General features: G+C 34.6%; 1 protein-coding gene across 1 annotated transcript in view; it reads right to left on the bottom strand.

The window, feature by feature from the left end:
- Positions 1-24,340, bottom strand: part of Bap170 (Brahma associated protein 170kD) — a 73,607-nt gene that overhangs the window by 17,336 nt on the left and 31,931 nt on the right. Inside the window, exons 3-5 of the mRNA XM_011496932.1 lie at positions 13,927-14,024; positions 9,762-9,913; positions 300-763 (exon numbers count right to left, since the gene is read on the bottom strand). Of these exons, the coding sequence (XP_011495234.1) occupies positions 300-763; positions 9,762-9,913; positions 13,927-14,024 (714 nt within the window). The remainder of the gene's footprint in view (positions 1-299; positions 764-9,761; positions 9,914-13,926; positions 14,025-24,340) is intronic.

The raw sequence follows: 24,340 nt of genomic DNA, 5'->3' as shown, positions 1-24,340 counted from the left end.
GTTTAAATAAAAAGCTGGGTCTAGCGTTCTCTTCCCCAAGTGCTTGTGGATGGGAGCTTAGGTGGAGCAAGCGAACGCGTGTATTAAGTTACATTACCAATAAGGTTTGCGGAGAAGAGGAGCTAAAGGAAACTTCGACACGCGCTTCATAACACCCACGAGGGAAGTAAAAAAACGCAGAGTTTATCGATCCGCGGCAAAAATTATGTTCAACGTAAGGTAGTCGAGTGGGGAGGACAGATAAGAAAGAAGAAGTGGGTAGCCGGCATGCGGGTGGGGGCGTTAGCGATGGTACTCACGCTGTCGAGCGCTATGGGGGAGGGATTGTCGTCGGCTGGCATCAACTGCTGACTCCGTTGTCTCTCCTTCTCTTGGCGGCGCCTGATGATGCGTTTGTTGCCAGCGACGACGGGCTTCTTGATGAAAATCCGCTCGTCGGTGAGGTCGAGGACGTCCTGGGCGTCGAGCACGTCCTGCCAGAAGGAATTAATGGAGTAGTTGCGCACGCGCGAGTACACCTCGATGAAGAGTTGCCGCGTGCCGGTCGAGTCGAAGACGCCCGCGTGAGCGAGCAGGTGATTCACCAGCCGGGGATACTTGTCTAGCCTCAGCGTGTGCTTGCCCTCGTTCGAGAGGAAGGTGCAGACGTTTATGGCGAAGTCCTGCTCGTTCGGCAGGGGCGAGAGCAGCGAGAGCGCGAGCTTGTCGTAGTTCGAGGGCTTGTAGAGGTCCGCCGACAGGCCATTGTACTCGCGCAGCGACTCTGAAAGCAAACGACAATCGTGAGAAATTGGATTTGCGATCGACTATCGAGCGAAGGGTCAATTGGTTATAAAATTATTGGTCTTGGTATTTGTCGGCAAAATGAGGCAGTGGCTCTTTGTTAACGACAATTGATCGATTTGGCCTTTTCCCGTTCGACATAATTGCGCCGCTTAGATAAAAGGGCACATAGTCTTTACGTTATCTTAGAGTTTGAAAAAGTACGGGCAATTCTGATAAGTATATATCACTTAATTTCAACTTTCTACTTATTTGAATTCTTAACGCCTTGTATTTGTAACATAAGAATTATTGTCAACGACAACAATAAGAATTATAAGATTTATATTGTAAAAATGTTACTTTTATTATACATAACTAATTTTTGTTAGAACTAAAAACGTTGACGGTCCGCCATAAATCGAATCAAATGAAATTTATCTAGCAATTATAAGGCATTCATTTATTTTCTTATTAAACCATTTAAGCTTCTTAAGCTTTCATATATTATTTGAAAAAATTTACAAAAAAACTTTGAAAATACATTATATTAGAGCCTTCTTTAATAAAAAAATCAATTAATTTAGTCTTTGTTTGTATTAAGCTTATAACAACATCACCATTATATAGTGCAACAATGATAAACTCGATGCTTCGCGCAATTGATTTGAAAGCTTATTAAATTATTGAATTGAATAAAGATTTTTTTTCCATATATTATTCACTCCAAGCATAATATATATATATATATATATATATACATTAAAGAGCGAAAAATTACAAATTGTTTAAGGATAGATTGATTATTAAAACGCGTTAGAACAATACGCATTAAAATTATGTGAGAGTGAATAAATAGAGAACGACATTCCCTCCTTTTCTTCAAATATTAAACTAACATTTGGATATTCCCTTCGCTTCAACATAATTATTTAATGCTGATAGTGAAGCGATTGCTCAACCAATTACGAATATTAATGTCATATTCTTCATGTTTCATATAAATTAAAGTATTTTTGTTTTCATTGGGGTGCAATTACACATTAATTGTTTGATAAAAATGCAAAGCGATAGCGGCATAATACATCCGCCTTTATACTAAAACATCATTTTTATCAGCGGCTCATGACTTATTTTACATTTTATCTTGGGCGAGGCATAAATAAAAATCGCTCAATTACCAGCAGTAAATGTCGTAACGCCATAAAGCTAGCCGCCGATTATTAGCAGAGAAATTTTAATAAGAAAATTCCTAGTTCGCACGAGACTCGTCGATTGTGCCACCACCCGTTTCTACTCCTCTCCGCCCAATTCATAACCCAACACAAGCATGCGCTAAGCAGCTGCGGTTAAAACGAAAAGCCATACGATCGTACGATATGAAAAAAAGCAGCAAAAGAAGTGTATAGAAGGCAAGGCATACACGTATCCAAGTATAAATAAGGGTTATTGACGTAGTACGGGCCGTTAATCGCTTATCAGTCGTGCGGTGCGACAATACGCGCGCGCGCGCGCGTGCCTTTTATGGCCACGCATATAATGCTACATACGCGCGTATAAGCAATGACTCCTCTCAATGGTGCGAGCCGCTCAACCCCGCAGCTATATCGATTTTGTAATGCGATAATGCAGACGAACTCGAGCACTATCGTCTCTCTCTCTCTCTCTCTCTCTCTCTCTCTCCTTTTCTCCTTTTTTCTCGTCCTCATACATTCACGCACTCATCCACTATCCTTCTCTTCCGTCCACCATCTTTCCCTTCCGTTTTCTCCTTCACTCACTCACTCTCTCTCTCTCTCTCTCTCTCTCTCTCTCTCTTCGCATAATATCAAATTGACGCGTCACACTACGCGTTATTCGTATAAAGACGTATTATTCCAATACCTGCCCTTCGATATCTTCGGCCCTGGATTGGCTGCGTTCGCAAGGGATCCTGCGAATGGGAGCTGATAATAAATAAGAAAACAACGAGCTACATAAAACTTCTCTGGCCACCGTTCGCGAGGTTAAAGGGCGATCGATGTTTTGCCAAGTTCGAAGCTTCCACTCTACAAGCCGAGTGGATTTCCCTTGCGAATAGATTTGCTATTCATGGGGTGGATGGATGAGTCGATTTCGCATAACTGACGCTGGCTGCTGAGAGATGGCAAGCCAAGTAAAAGAGGGACGTAATTTTAAACTTAAAAAGGAGGAAAATATAAATTGGTGTAAATTTAGCGCCATTTCATTCTTTATGCCATTCGTAAATTAAAAGGGAGCTAATTCGCTTCAAGAGTCACAACGAATTTTTAAAATTTTATTTTTTAAGTATACGATAAACACCGGAGCGGCAACTGACCATTTCCATTTCAATATTTTGTCTAAGCTGAAATATTTTTCATTGCGTTTCAGTTAAATTTTGAACAGCGTGCCATAGGTCGAATAGTTGTAGTTGACTTTTATCGATAATATTATCACGCATATGAAAAATGAAAAACTTAGAACTACTTCAAGACACGATGTATAAGAAAGTATTAGACAGTAAAATAAATTAACTCCTTGCTCAAATGTTGCCGAAAATCTTAAATTCTATCTATTAAAGTACGTAAGTGTCCATATATAAAATCAAGCAATTTATAAGTAATTACGGATTTTGTAGACTTATGTAGTCACATCACAAGGTATCTAAAAATTTGCATTATTTTTTTTTTAATAGTACTCAACTGTTAATTAGAAACAATGAAAATACCATTCAAATCAATTATCGTTCGATTTTTCAATTTGAAGATGTAAAATGACGCTTATAAGTGTCTCGCACAAATCTTTATTAAAAATCACGATTACTTCACAATATTGATATGGGGTAAAAGAACGTTGATAAATAAGCACATAATTAATATTATCACGAGATATTTAGAGACAATTAATAATTGTAAGGTAAGGAAATTTGATCAAGTTAGCAGTGTAAGGGTTAATAAAAAATCTGGCATAGTCGCGGGCGTGGTAGTGTGCGCAGGCGCGTGATACTATTCATGTGCGTGTGTGCGAGTGGCAACGATGCGTGTCGGCATAAGAAGTACCAACGAGAAAAAAAAAAATGAAACACGATGAGCTCGAGAGGATACTGGAAGTACAGGGAGTGAGTGAAACGATGGGGAAGTCGCGACCCAGGCGAGATACTATGGATCTCAATCTCGTTCCGGCGATTTGACGCGGGAATTCGCAATCAAAGGAACGGCCCCGTCGAATCCGATTGATCAGTTGTCGATTATATGTTCGTGAATTGAAGAAGAGAGAAATGGCTTTCCCATTTCCGAAAGAGAGAACGAGATTATGCGCATTGATCTAAGTCAGGTCAGGATATCTATCTCGCGAGCGAGATTTCTCTTTAGGTGCTAATTACCAGACGGACATCTTTCTTTGCATTGCGGAAATACTCTAATTACAAGAGTAACTGCTTCCAAGATTTAGGCTTGCGTCTTGATTAGTTATCGCGTTCGACAGACTAATTTTTCAACCACGACTTTTCAGTCAGAAATTTATCCCGTATGATGGAACTTGTTATATTATTATCATTATTTTTATTATACTTTGTTTTTTAATTATTCTTATGAGTCATAAAATTATCTTAAAAATACTTTCGCAAAATACGACGAGAGGTGCTTTCATGACAAACGCAATATTTCTTTCTTTTTATATTTCGAACACTTGAATAAAAATTTACTGAGAATTTTATTCTTTAATAAAGATTTGTTTTATGCAAGAGTATGCGTTTTCAATAGCTAATTGAATGTAGCTAATTCAACATTTCTCATCTTTTTGTAAAAATAATTTACATCTATTAAAATTTTCACACTTGCTATTATTATACGGCATATCTCAGAAACTATGACAGATAAATTTCGTAATCAGGGATTTTGATTTTCATCGCAACATGAGAATTCGTAACTTTAATAAAATGTCTCAGTGGAAGTTTAAAAATGAATAAAACTTGTAAAATAATGAAAAAAATTTTTAAATAGCGACGGACAGTGACGTCATTAAGCAACACAACACAAGATGCGAATAAGGCCTAAAGAAAATTAACGAGAAAATATAGAGGGAAATAATATGCTATCATAAAAAATTTCTTTTAGAGAAAATAGGAGAAAGAACATCAGAAGGGAATAAAAATGAAAATGAAAATAAGACAAAGACTTTCGTCAAAGCAGAATGGAAATGTAAAAGAGGAAAAGGCAGAGAGTTCGAGAGAGTTTGAGAGAGATTGAGAGGGGGAAGGGGAAGAGAGAGAGAGAGAGAGAGAGAGAGACAGTGAGAGAGGGAGCAGAAAAACACGATAAACCACAGAAATATTGGTGTATAGACGACAAAAGGTCATGGAAAGAAAAAGGAGGGAATTATGAGAAATCGGAGGATAGGGAAGGAGAGTATAAGTAAAAACTTTTAATGGATGAAAGAAAAAAATGAAAAGAGAATAAGCAAGTAAATGTAAGAGGCAAAGAAAGACAGAGGATATAGAAGAATGTATGTCTAAAGGATGGAAAAAGAAAAGGAACAAAGACAATGAGAGAAAACAAAAAGGATAAAAGTGTTTAAGCGCTTGTAAGCAAACCAGTGTTGTCGAGAGAGAAAAGAGAGAGAGAGAGAGAGAGAGAGAGAGTGAGAGAGAGAGAGGAAAAGGGGGCGAAAAAGGAGAGGGGAAAGGAGTGAAAGAGATGAAAGCCGGGCAACAGCGAATCCCCCGCAAACGCTTATTGATTGTGGCTTTCTCGCTGTAGTTCCGTCTCTTTTTCTCGTTTCAACTCTTTTCGCACTTGTTGACGTTCCGCTCTCCTGCGGCGGCAGCAATAGCAGCGGCAACGGCAGCGGTGACGGCGGCGGTGACGGTGGTGGTGGCGGTGGCTCGCGGTCTTTCTTCAACCCGTGACTTCCTCCTTCGCTACATCGATCTCTCCAGTCCCGAGGTTGCCTTTCTTTCATTGCCTACCTGCAGTTCCCCAGCTCCGTCTCGCTCTCCCATGGAAGGAAGGCAGCATGTGAGCGTTGAACCTTGCTTTCTTTATCTTTGATATGTTTTTCGTGCTCGAGCTGCGTTGCCGTCGCGCATACTCGAGCGGGCGTATTATCCTACTTTTAGTCAAATCTAATGCCGATAAGGTATAAGAAAGTGCACGGGGGCAGAGAAAATACAATGAGTCAGAATATCATTGTTTCCGTTAGGTGAAACGAAATTGGAACGTTGATTAGTTGGCTTGATTTCGAAATTTCAAATCGAGTGTCTGTATTTTCAAGGATAGCTGTACTTATTCCAAGCGGAGGCTCGACCATTTTAAACATGATATTAACTGTCTCGTGATTTTTATGTAAACGTTCATGATCGCACAAACTTCTACCCATCTTCGTTCAATGCTCCATCGAAATATCAAATATTAATATTAATAATTTAGAGTGAAATTAATGCACTTCGCTGATGTTTCAATAGTAATTGTCACATACGACATTGACATTAATGGTGGATCGAATTCAACGATTTGCCTGAATTTTAAAATAATGGCCAGAACGATTTACGCCCTACAATCTCTATTAGCCGTGATCTTTAATAAAGTCACGCTTAAATTATAAAAAGCTTATATTTATTTAAAACTTGAGCAAAACAAATTTATCGCTATGATTATTAAATCTAGACAATCTATTATGTGGGGAGAGAGAGAGAGAGAGAGAGAGAGAGAGAGAGAGAGAGAGATAAGCGTTAGGATTCTGAAAAGTATTCCGGAACAAATAGTTTTTACTAAAGACTGACATTACAAAGACTTGCCATTTAATAATACCACTTTTTTAATCAACATATTCGTATGTCAAAAGTTTAAACAAATGTTCCAAATAAAAATTATAAGATCTCAAGAGAACATTGTGCGAACGAAAAATAACATTTACTTGAATATCGGTTTGGACAGAGGCTTGAAACATTTTTATTACCAAAATTTTATAATTTTTATTTTTGTACGAATTGTTTAATTTTAGAGCGTTTCAAAATTATTATTTATATCGCGTTAAATGTTTATTAATCGTCGAGTCGGTTAGTTCTATACCAACCATTAAATTGTCATCAAATAAAAAAATACGATAAAAAAAATATGTAATTGTTATTAACAAGTATATTGAACTTCAAACACTGGAGTTTATAATAATTAAAATTTTATGACTTTCAATAAGTCGACGTATTCATTGCATTAAATAAAAAAATGAAACTCGGCAGAGACGTAGGGATCAGAAATATTGGTATACCTTTCTTACGAGATAATGAGAACGTGAAAGAGAGGCGAATCTAGGCAAACGGATGGAAAGGAAGGGAGACAGAGAGCAATAGTTTATCCGGTCGGCGGAATAGAATTAAGGGGAGACGAAAGAACATTGCATGCGCACGGGAAACCGTTTCGAGGATCCCGGGAAAGCCTAGTTACAGAACTTTATCCGTCCGTGAGTTCCACACTGCTCTCTCTCTCTCTCTCTCTCTCTCTGTCTCTCTCTCCTTTTATTCTTCTTTCTTTTTTTTCGCTTGGATTTTGACGATTGGAAGGGGTCGAATCTTGGCGCCTGCGTTTGACGCCGCGCACACATGTAGGCGCGCTTACGCACGCGTCGCATTGAATCCGTATAGACGTCGACTCCGACGCGTCGACGTCGTAGACGGATCTTCCCGAATGGCGCTGGGTGAAAATGAAAGAGACAGAGACACAAAGAGAGAGAGAGAGAGAGAGAGAGAGAGAGAGAGAGAGAGAGAGTGAGAAACAGACAAAGAACGAGAAAGAGCAGCGAGGAAGATTGATCCGCGAGACGCATGCGCCGCGAATATAGACCCGTGCTCTAACAGCTATATATGCGTGCGTGGTTTACGTATGTGGATGATTCCAGGTCAAATAAATCATTGCTAGATGTTTATAAGGATCCGTGTCTTTTACTTATATCCAAAACAAACTGGAATGATAAATTTCAGATTTTTTTTTTCGCAAAAATTATCTCCGCTGTACAGTTTATGCGTGAGCCAAATGGTGCACGGAATTTAACGGGAAGCTGTTGAAATAATTTTGAATTTTGAATTTTGAATATTAAATTTAACCATTATTAGATTCAATTATTAGAATTAAATCATTCATTATTAGAATGAAAGGGCACGATACGTAAAATTAGGGCCAACGTCAAATGAATTTATGTAAAAATTATAAATTACAAACGCTCGGATAAGAATCGGATGCATTAAGATGTGACAACAGGCAATAAGTAATCGAAATTATTCAAACAGCCATGACGCTATTAATATAACAACTAGAATTATGAAAATGATTGTGGATTGTACGTCCCGAGCGCTTGACCTGGAATCGTCCATGTCGACATGCATATACTCGTGTACGCCCTATCGCAGCCATAATATCATACATACATATCGGCACATCAACGTACATCACATATCTGCCGTGCGCGGCAGCTTCTGTCTATAACGCTCCTCCCTCCTCATCCTCGTTCCACCACCACTGCAAACATATATATCGCGCGTTATCTCCTCCTACATTATGCATTTGCTCCCACTTTTCGTCTTCGGGGGGTACGCTCGATCATCCTCAATGGCGTTACGCCATTTTTCGACGTCCGGAGATACATCTACAACGAGTGTTGCTGATTCGCCGACTGGATATTCCAGTCGTCGGACGATTACATGCCGGATTTTCGGGTTCGTTCTCCTAAGCGTTGTTTTTATGTCGCCAAGAGAATTTCCGTATTGATCGTGTGTGCCTCGCCATGGGCGATCGGCTTACATATCATTGCATGCAACTTTTTTCTTCTTTTTTTTTTTTCCTTTTCAAATCCTGTCAAGCATCGGATCGTGAGCCTCCAATTACTTTGTGCATTCCGTATGCAAAGTAAAGGAAAAATTGAAGAGCGCCCGCTGTTATACATTATACAAATATTAAGGACTATTGAATTCCAATGACACACTGACAACCGTGTGTGATGAACATTGAAACATTCTACATTTTTATATTATTTATATTATTTATATTTGATATTATATATTATATTTATATTTTATATTTTACACATTTCAATTTTCATTTTTTATAATTACTTTTCGCGAGCTGATAAGAATTATAATTTAAATTGTAAAAACTAAATGATTGAGAGATGAAAATAAAAAGTTATGATACAAGTATTTTATACAGTTATGTAATCTTCGTTGCTAATGTAGAGATTTTTTTATACTTCACCCTGTCATTTAACACTTTTAAATCATCAGGCAATTTGCTTTCGCAGTCGTTTAAAAATAGTTAATAGCAGCAAATATTATACTCGTTAATGTTATTGAAAAAGAAAAAAGAACAAATATTTACCCATACTTTATACACTATTTTTTTTTTTTGTTTTTTTTTTTTAAGGAAAGCCAATAAGTTTAATATCGGCTTTAAAAATTTTAATAATATTCTGTTTATATCTCGTTCAACTTTTTATATTTAGCAGTTCCAACTGTAAATGCAAACTAGAAAATTGACTTCATTGTAATTGCACTTTAGTACAAATAATTATACTATACATTTATCATTATGATATTTTAAAGCGAATCTGTTTGTTATTAAAGAATTTTATGCAAGAAACTGACACCACCTGTTTAACACAAAGCAATATGAGTTATTGTTGTAAATATATTAATTTTTTTAAGTATTTTTAAGTAATATTTTATTTGTCAATGTTTAAGTAGAAGCACGAATTAGACGCTACATAACATAACTGTTTTAATATTCTTAAAAATATTATCTGAAATTTCAATTAAAAATTTATTTTATGTGATAAATGATTTTTTTTTTTTTTTTTTTTAATGAAAAAAAAATCAGTCGTTTGCATTGATAGTTGAACTAACTTACAAATTACATTGATAGATACAATAGATATTCAGTTTTCAAACAAAAACAAAAACAAAAACAATAATGTAATTAATATCTTCTTTATGCTTTTAATGATTTTAAACTAACCGGCAATGTTGTGTTGATGATGATTGTAGGTCAATGGTACGGAATGAAGAGACCTGGCGTTCCATTTTCGATGCCTCGAGTCTTCATCATCGTCGTCCCCTTGATGACCATCCTCACCCAGAAAGTGTACCTTTTCGTATCTATCTAAATACCTGCAGCAAGATAAATAAATATAGATTAATTTCGCTGATAACATAAATAATAATAAAATAATCTTCGATCAATATTAGGAAGGTAGTTGAATGAAAATATTTTGCAAAAATTGACCACTAACTACCTTGTGAATCGTTTCGTGATAAGTTTCTGTGACTTTATTTTATCTTGCGCTTGTGCGGAAAATTTCTCGCTTTTGAAGCCTTGATTAATTAATTGTAGAAAATAAAAAGCAAAAGACAATAGACAGATAATGGGATACTATGCTTAGGTATTGAAAAGTCATCTTATTCCTCAGCTATTACAATTGAATGAAACACGAATGAAAGAACAAAGGAATTCAGCATCCTAGTGCGATAAAAATATTTTCTACATTCAAGCGCTTATTATTTATCCCTACGATTATTGCGATCAATAATAATTATTATAAAATGGATGAAAAATCATCCGTTAAAGTAAATGAACATATTGAAGCGTACGAATGCGTTAATCAACACTCCTTGTCTATTATTATTAGCGAATTCTCGATGGAGAATTTTATTATTTACCAAGTTAAAAAGAAAAAAAAAAAAAAAAAGGAAGAAGAAAAAACTCCCTTCGTTCGTGCCAATAGATAAATTAGAAGTTTTACGTATCTCTAATCGATATTAAGTCGGCCCTTATGGTTTCGCAGAAGAAACCGAAGATCGTTCGAGGCATGCGACAAGCATGTGTAGTTAGAACTCGATGGCCTTCGCACAATCAGCCCTTTCCACCACAAGAAAAGTCCCAACGAAATATCGGTGCCCCGAACTGCAATTACGTCTCGAGAGCCACATACCTGCATAAAACCTATAAAAACTCCGAGGGCCGGTCAAAGATTTACGATTTGTAAAAGGAAGAGCATTTAGATGTCCGAGAAGCAAAGCCGTATTTTGTTAAATAACACGGCTAGCATCGCGGTAAGTAATACAAAGATAAGAGGAATGCGTTGTAGATGGTAAGCCGTACTTATGCAAATTCTTCGTAATATTATGGTCAAATCTTACAATGCGTTTACGCAAACGAAAATGGAATAGAAATTGTCGATTGTCGATTGTCGTATGATGTACGTATGAGTCGTTTAGAAATCATTATAAAATTAATATGTATAAACGGTAACAGCGCGCGCGACAAAAATTAATAAAAATGCTCCCAATAATTACGTTGAGAGCTAACTGAAACTCAATTTTGCTCCAAATGCATGTTTTAAGCACTGTTAAAGCGACGATGAAACACGTTGCGAGCATTACAAGTTCATTAGGCATTTGTAATTAATTACAAATATTAATTTACTCCAAGTGGTAATTAGTTTGTTGAATAATCATTAAATGGTTAGACCTTCATTATGATAATTATTGATCGAACGATCAAATAATAGGATATCTCGAAAAGTGGTTTAATATTAGTACACTCGACCTCAACTGATGATAGACGACTCATTTTCAAAACCGCATTCAAAACAGCATTTTACTAATAAAATTACATATATTCGTGCAGTTAGTAGTGGAGAAATTCGTGCTTTATCAATTAATTGTTTGAGCATAAATATCAGTAAATTAAGTAAAACGATTATAAATTATCTGATGACAAATTACAACCTTATCAACCGATGAATTAATATGTGTCTAAACAACAACCGCTTACAATAAATTAAGAACCGTATCCTATTGACTTTTGTAATAGGCAATGACGTCGCATAGTTATAATCATAAATACAATATGGGTCGATTGTAAGCTTGACCTACCGATAAATTGATTTCGACTAAAATTCAAATATTCCATTGCCCGTAATGGTAAATCTCATTAAAAATTCGACATAGACGTTCTGCTTAATGAAATCAGCTCGAGCCTATTCGAATTTATTAACAAAAATAACCGACTCTCTCGATCATTCCCAGCTCCAACAAGCCATGACAATCGGCTACTCTCGTAGCGCAATCGCCACTAGCGAGGGGCCGAAGAGGAAGCGATTGGTCCTGCAGCACGTGGCGGCATCGCCGGCCGCGCACAACGGAGACGAGGAGTCGCCACCGTAGCAGCGAGGTGGGGACAGGGCGAGGTGGGACATGATGCGGCCCCTAGGATCAAGGGCAGCGACGGTAGACGAGGTGCAAGATAATCGACCGCGGAAGTGGGGACGAATAGGCGAAAGAATATCAAGGGCATCAGAAATTAGAGGGAGCGAGAGTGAATGGGAGAGAAAGTGCGTGGGTGATTGGGGCCGTGGGCTTCGCGACTCATTAAAGGCGAATGCGTGAGAAATCCTCTCGGTCCCAATGTTTTTAGCTCTATCGTTAAACTGTTCATTCGAGGCTATCGGGGAGCTGTAGTTTATTGCTAACATCATTGTTATTAGAACTTTATCCTTGGGCATTATTGATATGAAATGTTGTTTCAGTATACACAAGCTCCGTTGAAATTAGCTTTAATCAAGTGCAATTGGAACGAAAGCGACGATTGTTTAGGAAAGAGAACTAATTTGTATTGTATAATATTGATAAATATTGCTGTTTACACTTCGTTTTACACGTGTGTTTTTATTTACAATTTACGTGTAATAATATTTAAGATGCTTAAAATTGTGTATGTGCAATTTCCAAATGGTCACGTGAATAACATTTTTTCATTACGATATTTATTAATAATATAATAATTGTGAGTAAAATTGCATCTGAGAGAATTCTCCAAGTGCAGCGATTTACAAGCATTAATTATGTAAGTACAAGGAAGTTATATAAATAAAACAAGCAGATTGGTGGAATGGAATCCATTTCTGCTACATCTCTAATTGAATTTTACATGTTTATGATACAATTATAACGTAATGTTTTTATTATTTTAAACATTATTTTTTATATTTCATTCTTTAGAGTTAATAAAATATTTTGTAAATACAATAATAATATTATAATATTTATAAATCAATTATTGGTATAAAAATATAATCGACCTATGTTAAAGTATAAATAAGCAGCAACAAAATATTTTACCGTTAAATAATAAACTTATGTTTTTTTTTTTTTTTTTTTTGTTTAGAAGAAAAATAAAATATAACGATCATACTGATGAGTTATAATCGTCGGATTCAATTAACGAATTTCCTTGACATTATTTCTAACTTCCTATGTGAGTAATTCACAAGTGCATGCAAACAGATTAATGGATTTGTAAAACTAGATTTAAATAAAGTTGTAATTTTTCAAAATATGCTATAACACTTGTAAACAATAAAGAATTTTAGAATATTTGAGAGAAGTCGAAAATAGAATCGAATAAAATTTGAAATTTTTGTTATACAAACAATTTTATTTATATTTCTCTTTGTACAATAAAGTTAATTAAACTGAGCATTGTTATTTATTATTTTATTATTTTATTTATAAACATTATAAACAAAAATGGAGTTAAAGGACATTATTTATAACTTCAATTTAAATGCATAATAAAAACAGATTGTAACGTTATTTATGTAATAAACAATAAAATAAAAAAAAAAATAAAATAAATAATAAAAAAAAAAGAATAATAACATAAAATAGATAAAACATTTCTATTTACCAAATTTTTATTTATATACCTGTAAAAGTATGTTGAAACTTGTAATAAATTTAAATACAAGATATATGTTATAATACGACAATGTAATTTTATTTTAACGCCATTCTGAGCGTTGCCAAAATAAGTTGGATTTGTATGTAAAATATTAATTTAATAATAACGTAATTTAAACATCTTCTTCTGGGCTATTTAACATTTAATGCTAATATCAGTCTGCATGACCAACCAATGATCTGTTCAATTTCTTAAAATTAAGTTTTTACATTTAACACAACAACCCTCTCGGTTTATATACTCAAAAAGACAAAACTCGTATGTAAAAACTGAGGAGCAAAAATCCGTCTAGTTTTTTTGCAATCATTTTCAGACGCGTTTAAGTATACGTATGACGCTTCCAATGCAAAATATATAGTCGTTATAATCTACTACTCACCGAAGATAAATTTGTTTGAGGCCAACGCCGCTATTGACGCAGCCGCTGGGCAGATGGAACTCCTCGCAGAGCCACGCCCACTCATTCTTTGAGTTCACCTGCAACACGAAAAAGAGAAAAAATATTAAAATAAACGAGTGCATTAGGAAAGAACAATATGCGAGTAAGAGAATTAAATAACACTCTTAATAATTATGACTGCAGTCTGCGCATATGGCAGTAGGATTTTTGTCTTCGTTTCAATGTAAAACAAGGGATATGGGGAAATGAAACTTTCAAAGATTGTAATCGAACTCGGAACGAACATTATCGATAAGTCAAAAATATAACCAATGAAACCGTTGCATTGCTTTTTCCTTTTCTCTGTGATTTAATTTCCCATGAAATACTCCATTTTCAATACTTCAAAATTTTAATAAAAAGCGAAATTTTTCCTAATAAATGTTGCGTTATTAACAATGACCAATTCATTTCGAACTGAATAACCCATTAAATCACAACGCTATGTATATATTTTTATTTTTAATTAAAGATACGAAGGTCTACATTTTCATAAAATAGTTTCAATGATATTATTTACTTGTAATTCAATTGTACATACAAAATATGACTCAACCGTTAAGTTACAAATAACAGATTTTAAATTTCCAATTAATTTGTTGGAAGAATAAACATTCTTCGAGCAAGAAATTACATTGTCTCCTACATATTTTATACTTTTAGTGACTCAAAGTGTATTTTAAAACACAATTCAATATTCTCATAAATAAAATCAACTTGCTTGCAAGTCGTTTATATTATAAGGATATCAAAATATGCCACCTATAACGTTTCATAATTTATTATTTTTCAAATGAGATCTGTTGTTACGTATGAATTAAAAGCATTTATCATCATTTATCTATAATCTGAATGAACAATAATAATAATGGAAAAAAAATGAAAATAATAAAATTTTTATAATAAAAAAGTAAAACAGGTAATAGTATATAGAATGTGAGTAAATTGAATAAAAGAGTTGAATAAAAATCTGCACATAGTAGTGCAATACACTTCGGTATATCACTTACGATTATATGAATTAAGTAAGAGTTGCATTATAATCTTGCAGTTGCATTCAAATAATAAATTACATGAATCTGCATTAAAATCTTAATCTAATACTTAATAGGATGACAAGCATTAAATTAGAAAGAGTCCATAAATTAAGATGATTAATAAATAATTGCTATTCCCTTAATTGCGGGCATAATTGTTGCGTAAAAATCGCGAAATAATTAAAAATCGCGATTGTTGCGAAAAAAATTGCTATGACAATCTACGTGTGATACATTAGCGAAATCAAATTTGCAATATATAGGCCATATAATGTAGCCCGCGCGGTCTTTTTGGAATCTCGTTGGTCAAACATCCAATCACGTCTATCTTAAAACCGTTGGAACAATAAAATCCGTTGTTGGCGCAACGTGCGTACATTCTCTACATTCTAATATCCACTTACATTCGTTTTAAATAATGCGCCGTGTTTTGATATTTGCGCGACCGTATTAGCGGACTCTGCCACGCCCGCAACCCGTATTCCGGGTATAGGAAAGAGGCCTGCGCTGGTGAAATTGAATACGATTTACGATATCCAGGTCCTACGGCTATCGCGCAAATTTTTCTGCGAATTCTCGAACACGATGGGGGAAGGGGTGGCGTCGGCGGTCGCGTACATTTTACGACTCGGCTCTTTTTCTACTCTCTACTCTCCCTCCCTCACTTTTCTCTCTAACTCTCGCGCCATCCCCACCGCTACGCGCTCGTACGCTCTCACATAGGCATAAACACGCGCGCACGCACGCACGCACGCACACGGTTGCTTGCTTACGCTGAACGGAGGCGCCCTCGAGGGGAATTCTTGCCGATAACATCAACGAGCGGGACAAGAGGTATCCGAGAGCAAACATCTGAAAAAAAAGCGGACGAAGAGCCACAGACGAAGCTGTGAAATTTTTCGTGGAATGAAACGGCCTCCCGAGCGCAAACCGCGTGCGAGTAGTGCTTTCTCAAACGATGCTGTGCGTGTCAAAGGAGACCTAAGTGTTATTTTTAAATACCTTGGCTTGTGTGTGATAATCGAACGAGAGAGTCGTCTATACTCTCGTATGTGAATAATGTGATGAATCGCTCACTATGTTCATATAATATATCCCAACCGATATATAAACGCCTATTTTTTTTTATTATTTTTTTTTTTTACAATAATATACCGAGCATCATATTTAAGATGCACGCTCGTTTTTAAATCGATGTTGTACATTGTTTTATTTTTACCATGAATGCTCAGTATATTATCGTTACTTATCCATGCGATTGTAACGAGTATGCCAATGCACGCAAATACTCTTCCTGCATGTAGTATTAGTTCTAATGACGTCATCTACATTTGTAAATATTCGATGTCTTTGAAAATTGAATGACGATTAAGATTTGTAATTTACACTTGAATTAAAAACATCTAGCTAATAAAAGAAGATTTAACCGGCTCTGGTTCGAATTAAATTTTTAACATTCAAATTCTTGTTAATAGCGATATTATTATAATTATTATGCTAACAATTAATAGCACAATAATACACGAATAATAATAAAATGCTATTTTAGAGTATATATATATATATATATATATATATATATATTTCCTTTTAATCTTTCATGTATGTAGTTTACGATAGATAAATACAATTCTGTATCATTATTTTCTTTAATTTACATTCTCTTATTTTTATCAGCCTATAAATCAAAACTCAAGATAAATAAATTTACCGACACGTACATAAAAATCTATATAACAATCGCATAGCACGAATTTTAACAAGAATGTCAATAAATTCATAAGTATGTGAAAGAAGGCTTTGATAAATTAGACATTAAAAACAATCAACGATTTAATTCGATGCTTCTGATAACCAAGCAAATTTTAGAAAGTTGTACAAAGCCTGAATATTCCAGTATACAGTTATAATGACACTTGCCTATCTTATCTCGCCGATATGAATCTCAATGCGAGCTCGCATAACTTTTATATAATCAAAGCGCAAAATTTATTGCTACATTTCCAATGTATGAATAAATATATCATCTTTGTTAACCAGATAAAAAATTTTTACGGCTGCGGTAGAATAATGTATATGCGGAAAGAGGGAAAAAAAGCTCTAAAATTGTAACTGTGTATGTGGATGTGTACGTAAAGCGTGAGTAGTACCATCGACAGTGAAGTTATTTCCAGGCTTGGAGACTTTACGGTGCGAACTCGTATATTCATTTCTACCTTCTTCCCCTCTTCGTTAATGCTTTTATACACATGTATACGTAATGGTAAAGTTGAAGTTTCCTCCAACCCACAACCCGTCAACTACGGTCGTCTCTAGAGACAAAATTTTAACTTATGCGAGGGAATCCGAACTTAGGTTTTTGCCATTATTTGTAACTTAGGCGAAGGTGAATTTTTCAATCTCAAAGTTATGGAGCCACGTAACAATCGTTATCTATTTACGTAACAATATTCGATTAATATTTTAATCGATTAATACGCTTTCAAAACCCATTTAACTTGAAATACACCTGAAAACAAATTCGATAAATTTCTTTAATAGTTTCTTTAATATGCCCAATTAATAACAGTCAATTTTTCTTAATAAAATAATTATTCATTTTATTAAATCTATTTTTCTTATTTATTTTAATAATATATACAATGTTTGAACATTCGGTGCTCGTATATTACCAATACGCCAAACGTCTTACCACAATTAACAATGTACGAATTTCTAAAATATACGAAAAATTGAATTAAAATTAAAAATTAAATTTTCTCTGAAATGTCACGAATAAAAATGTTTAATTTCTGATAAAAAAAAAAAAGAAGAGATCCGAGTGCTATTGTACTAGACTAAGCCCTAACTACGAGACATTTAATCATTGATCGTACGTAAGACATGCTATTTATTTTAAGTAATGGACATCGTGACAACGTAGTTCTCGATATTTATACAAATACACGCTTTGTGTTATAGTTCCATTACTTTAAGTCCATTATTTAACAGTACAATAGTGTAACGAACTAATCCCTACATATTCATTCTGACGTAAGCAATAAAATAAAGAGTTATTTATAGTGCACGAAATCGTAATAAGATTGAGATTGAACAATTATTTAATATCTGTAAAAATCTCATCGAGTCTGTACAGCTCAATTTACACCACCACCACCCTCCCCCACCCTCCTATCGTTGTCAACTACGCGGCATTCCGAATTTCTCGTATTTTCCTTCATTATGCAATCCTGCCTTATATAACCGAAGAAAATTGAAAGACACTCCGATTGTTGGGTAAGGAGGAGCATTGTCCGAGCTTCGACGGGGGAGTGAAGAGCGCGATGGAGCAGGCGTAGACGCGGATATTTCGCGAAGCTCGCGCCATAAAGCGACAACGCGCGACTTATAATGAAAAAAAGACGCGTCGAAAAGGGCCTAAATATAAACGAATGAGACGGGGATAGTGGGTCAGTGATCTCTGGACGGGAGCCCGCGCGTGCGTCCCCGCGTCTTTTCTCGCGAGCAGGGGCTATTCTCGGACGCGCCACGCACCATCGCGAGACGCATTGAGCGAAGGAAATGAAAAGTGAAAAAGGAGAGAGGAATTGAAGGGTGAGAGGGAGGACGGGAGAGAAAAAGAGAGAAAGAGAGCACACAGTCATGAACTTTGAGCGATCGAATTCAATTTCGCTTCTAAAATGAGCAGCTTACGTAGGCGCCTATACACAAAGTTTCTTGGGCTACTTCATGAGCCACTCTACTGCTGCATTACCAACGTTTAGGAATCCATTTAAACGCTACTTTCAGCCGCTTATTAAATTTCACTTGCGATATCCAATTTAATGCAAACCTAATGTCAATTAGGACAAATTGCTACAGTGCTCTTCATGGTCGATTATACTTTTACTGTGCATGTAAATGTTGATAAGAGCAGATACATTTTTTAAGAATTTGTTTTACAAATTTCAATTGTCATACATTAATTGGCTTTAGTTATGTTAAGTAAAATGTAGCTCGATTTTAACGTTATAATTCTTATGATTTCGATTATTGAACGAAGACATGAGACTCGAGATATTTTTATATTCTCATGGGTTCGGTAAGTACGGGAGAAAAATTGAACAAAATTTTATCCGTAAAATGTGATCGTAAAATTTGATTAAAAAGCAAAAAATAATGTGTACGTTGAAAGGTTACTTAATATTAAGATAATAAAATTAAATATACCTTAAGTTCATTGATTTGCTCAAATGTTAAATTAGTAAATCAGTTATTTTATGTAAAATTTAATAATACGACAAAATATTAAACTCTATATTGATAATTATTCTCAATAATTAAAAAATTGTAGACTAATGTTCAAACACTAACTGCATTATTCTTAAAAATGAAAACAAATGAAAAAACATCTAAAATCAAATACTTCGCAACAATTTCAACTAATATTGTAATAATATTAATGAAGATATTGATTATATATTTAATTTATTATTCATTGCTAGTTTATAATATAAAAAAAATATATACTTTGTCAATGGATTTTATGCTTATAAGACAACAAAATTATTTGACAATGTATTAAATGAAAATATTTATTTGTTAATTATTTACCAGTTAAAAATATCAGTATGTAAAGCCATTTTATAGAGATTTGCTTAAACAAAAACTTCGTTTGTAAATTTTAATTTTTGTGTTTACTATATTCTACATAATTCAACACATACAGAATGGTAATCTAAAAATAAACAAATTATTATAAAGCAAATGATCTATGTATATGATGTTTTTGTTCACTTTAAAAACAAAGCAACAATCTTTATACTATATTTTATTATATTTTAATGAACAATCGGTATTGATTAATCGGTCAAGATTTATTCTAGAATAAAAATTAGTAAAATAAACGTAACCAATTTGACTTCTCGTAATTAGTTAAATTATTATTATGAGTACGCCATATATTCTTTAAAAAATTATTAATATAACAGTATAATTAAGAACGAAAACATATATATTATTTTTATATTCAAAATTTATCTATATTACTATATAACATCAGTTTTTACATATTTGAAAGCTAATTGCTTTTGCTAATATTTCATTGTAAATGTGATAAATACCTTGTTTTATTATTTAGATTTAGAGATAATTTTGTTATTTTATCAAAAATTTGAATAGCCAAGTTAATACATAACGAATAATATTGCAGACTCGCTCTAATCCATTATTTAGTAAAATGAACGATTTAAAGAAAAAACTTTTAGCAAAATGTTTATATAAAATTTATTATTTTAATAAATAAAAAAAATTTACCTTACTCGTTTTATATACTTATAAGAAAAATACCTAAAGAACAGAAAAAAAAATGAATTTGATCAAAGCTTAAATTCACGTATTAAATAATAACTTATACTTAACATAAGTAATAAAAGTAATAAAATGTATCTCCTTAATAGTCTGAAATAGATCACTATGCTTTACTTTAAAATTGAAATATAATAGATCTTTATCTTTATTTCAATAAATGTTAAGTGTTAATCGTGTTGAATTATATATATATACACACACATAATTATTTAAAAATAGCCATTGTTATGAAGTAACCAACAATATTTGTATTGGTATATTTTAAACGTTTGTCTATTAATTATTTTTCCCTCTTTTTTTTATTTAGTACTTTAAATTTTAAGAAATTTATATAAATATTTTTATTTATTTTGAAGAATACGGACGAGTTGAAAATATACAAAAAAAACCGTTGAACGTAATGGATCTTTTTACATGGTTGAAATTCCAATGAAGGCAAAGATTAAAAAAAACACATACACGTCGAATTATATTTAATTCGAATATTAAGAAAATCATTAGGTACTTTAGGTTCTCCGTCTCGCCGATCCGCATATCAACTATAATAGACTTCAAAGCTCTTAAGTGTCCAATGGCGACCGTCAAGGTCTGAAAAAGCCTCACAAAATTATCATTATATTACCAATGAGGCGGCGCATTACTGCTCCTTTCCGTCTGAGAATCGAGATGGCGAATTAGAGCTAAGGCTACGAGACCGGCGAACATCGGTGTCAACGACATGCTTACCCCACACTACCGGCGGATACCGCCGCACTCCAAAAGAGCAGACGACAAGACTTTTCGAAGGCGGAAAATCTGACGACGCTGGGCCTCCCCCCTCCATGCCCCCAGCGCCGGTCACGCGACTTTGCACGACCTTGAGAAGAGCCTAGCAGGCAACGCACATGTGTATCGCGCGCGCATGCGTACTAATCTCAGCTTCTAATCCACGTGCTCGCGCGTTCATATTGCACCCAAATGAACTATATAGTGATATTATATAGTCGATTTTTCTCCTTTCCTACCACCGCCATCATGACCTCATCATCATTACTACTACTAATACTATGTGAGACCACGTGGTGAATTCTGACTCCGCTCTCTCAGTACTCTCGATGCACTTACTTGTTTTGTGTATGTCGCGTGCGCACGTGTTCACTGATCAAACTAAGCACATTATGATAGGACAGGGCCACATTTTCCTCTCAACCTCCTCCCTCTTAATACTGTATTTCAAGCCTATACGTATGTGGCAAGCGATATATATATATATATATATATATATATATATATATATATAGGAGGAGAGGGGGGAGAGATGATAGGCTAGCGCACGCGCGCATATTCGAATCTTTAAACGCGATTGAGGACGCGTGCGCGTTACAGCATTATTTTTCCCGGTTTATTCGCCGGTAAGCACGTGGTACTCGTAAGAGCGAGATAACAAATACATTAATAACAAGCGCGTCAATTAGCTTTTTTAATCTGGTTCAACATTAATAAGGAGTTGAAAGTGTCATGCTGCATCTGTGGAATGAGTACCTGGTTGTCGGTAAGAGGACAATCCAAATACTCAACCGGTTTGTCATATCAATTACAATTTGAGAAACTTATTCATGAATGCAAAGTTGGCATAGCTATTGAGGATCTTGGATCGATTCGTGTGATAGAATGGAAATGGTATGATGGATGGAGTATGAAAATCTTCCTTCATTCGGTTAGATAACCGATCTCCATAATAAAAATTGAAAAAGTTGTATGCATGCAATCGCTTGTACCGAATGACACGTTAAAGGTACTGGATGAAAGTATTGTAACATTGTTATAAAAAATGTGTTGAATTACTCGAACCGGTAGAACAATAATATTTTGTAATCAATATTATGTAATCAATGACAATTGCTATGAGCTAATATGTACGTACACATAAAGATATACAAATAATGCATTAAGATTTGAACAATTGTATTTGCAATGTGCATCTTATAGTTCATTCAATGTTTATATTTAGCAATAGATAGATTTGCTGTAAGAATGCGTAATGTATAAAAAGTATTAATTAATAAGTTAATATTTATATATATATATATATATATATATATATATATTTTTTATAAACATATTATCGATGTGCTGGAATATTATATTAACTTTTGAATAACATAAGAAATAATATATTAATGTTTTATCTTTATTACTAACTGGGTAAACAATATATCCATTTTCAAATTTGTATATTAATTTAATCAATATACTATATTTATTATTTCTAAATGTTTCTAGATAATAAACATTTTTTAAAACTAGTTTCATAAATCGTTAAAGCAGTATACTTTGAAATACAAATCACATATATTTGGACATAAATCAAGAGGAAAAGCTTTCAAAGTTCCAAAGATAAAATTCAGAAAAGCGTCTTACTTTCTCCCGAACTTTCTCGTCGGATGAATAAGTTTTTTATAGAAACTGACCATACCATATACTGCCGTTTGAAAATAACATACAAAAAAAAGAACTTTTCTTTGGCATTTTATAACTACATATTAATATTATTATATAATTGAGTTATATTACAATAAACTAATATAACACATAGCGATATTACTGAGCAACTTGTTGATTTATAAAACAGTTCGTAAATACCGCAAAATATACTACAAAACATTCATATATTTCCACACAAAATTCCGTTATCTTAACATTTGTTAATGTATAAATTAAAATGTTAAAATTATTTTAACTAGCTTCTAAAAGTAAATTATTTATTAATTTATGTGATTAAAGTAAACATGTAAATGTATTTATGACGCTTCTATATTAATTATATATAGTTAAATCTCTTTTTCTATGTAACATAAAGCGTCTTATTTAATTTTTGAACATAAACAGAGTTATTAATGTTAATTTAATTCGAAAAGCTAACCATACATTTTTTATTATATTTTTTATTATAATAAAACATCGTACGGAAATTCAGTATGCATTGTAGCTATATTACGTTTTACTATTCAACAAACTAATGCTATTTTTCCAATGATTAATATCGACAGTGTGAATCGGTTCGAAGAGATTATTGTGACTAATTAATATTATCATTAAGTTATTAATACATATTTTTATGTTCGTACAGGTAGCACTAGAGACTATGAAAAAGAGTTTAAATTAAAAAGCAGCTACCTGAAAAAACTTTGAATTTGGAATTATCGAGATTTCTTGTTGGCAGACAAGAAAAAAATAAAGGAATATAAATTGTTTACTGAAATTGTATACGTACGAGTAAATTGAAACACTCAATTGTAACACCTGTTCAGTACACCTTGCGAACTTGGCTAAACAATATCTAGGAGAATTGCGTTAAAAGGATGACACCCCCCAGCGAGCCGTGAACCAAAATGGCGATGTCGGCGAGGCGCGAGCCATATTAAGTCCCTCTACGCGCAATAATGCGCACCGATCAACGAGTCGGACCCTCCCCCCTACTGTCGCGGCTGCAGGTCCACGTGTCTGAACGCTATCCCGCCAAAACGGCGATACGGTGCCGGTGCGCGGAGAAACATTGCGGTGCACGAGGAAGCGAGCGAGGGCACCACGGTTCGACTTTGTGTTTCTGGTGGTGATGTTGCTGCTGTTGGTGGTGGTGGTGGTGGTGGTGGTGCTGCTGCTGTTGCTGCTGCTGCTGCTGCTACCGCCCCACCACCATCATCGCCGCCACCACGTGCGTGGTCGATCTCTCTCTCTCTCTCTCTCTCTCTCTCTCTCTGTTTGGAGCGCGCGCGCGCGCGCCTGGTTTGTATATATTCACACGGACCCACGACACGCGGCACACGACTGACAGTTCGCCAGTCAGCTGATCGTCCTCGGGGCGAGGTGGTGGTGGTGGAGGAGGAGGAAGAGCCGCGTAAGAGAATCGAGAGAGAGAGTGTCTCAGGGTGGGGGGGAGAGGTGGTGACCGAGTTAACGGGGGCTGCGGGGGGGGGGGGGAGGAAGAA

The sequence above is a fragment of the Ceratosolen solmsi genome, unplaced genomic scaffold (assembly GCF_000503995.2).
Source record: "Ceratosolen solmsi marchali unplaced genomic scaffold, CerSol_1.0 scaffold13, whole genome shotgun sequence".
In the NCBI taxonomy this organism is placed as follows: domain Eukaryota; kingdom Metazoa; phylum Arthropoda; class Insecta; order Hymenoptera; family Agaonidae; genus Ceratosolen; species Ceratosolen solmsi.
Note: the sequence above shows the minus strand (reverse complement) of the source record. Positions and strands in the feature narration are given on the sequence as shown.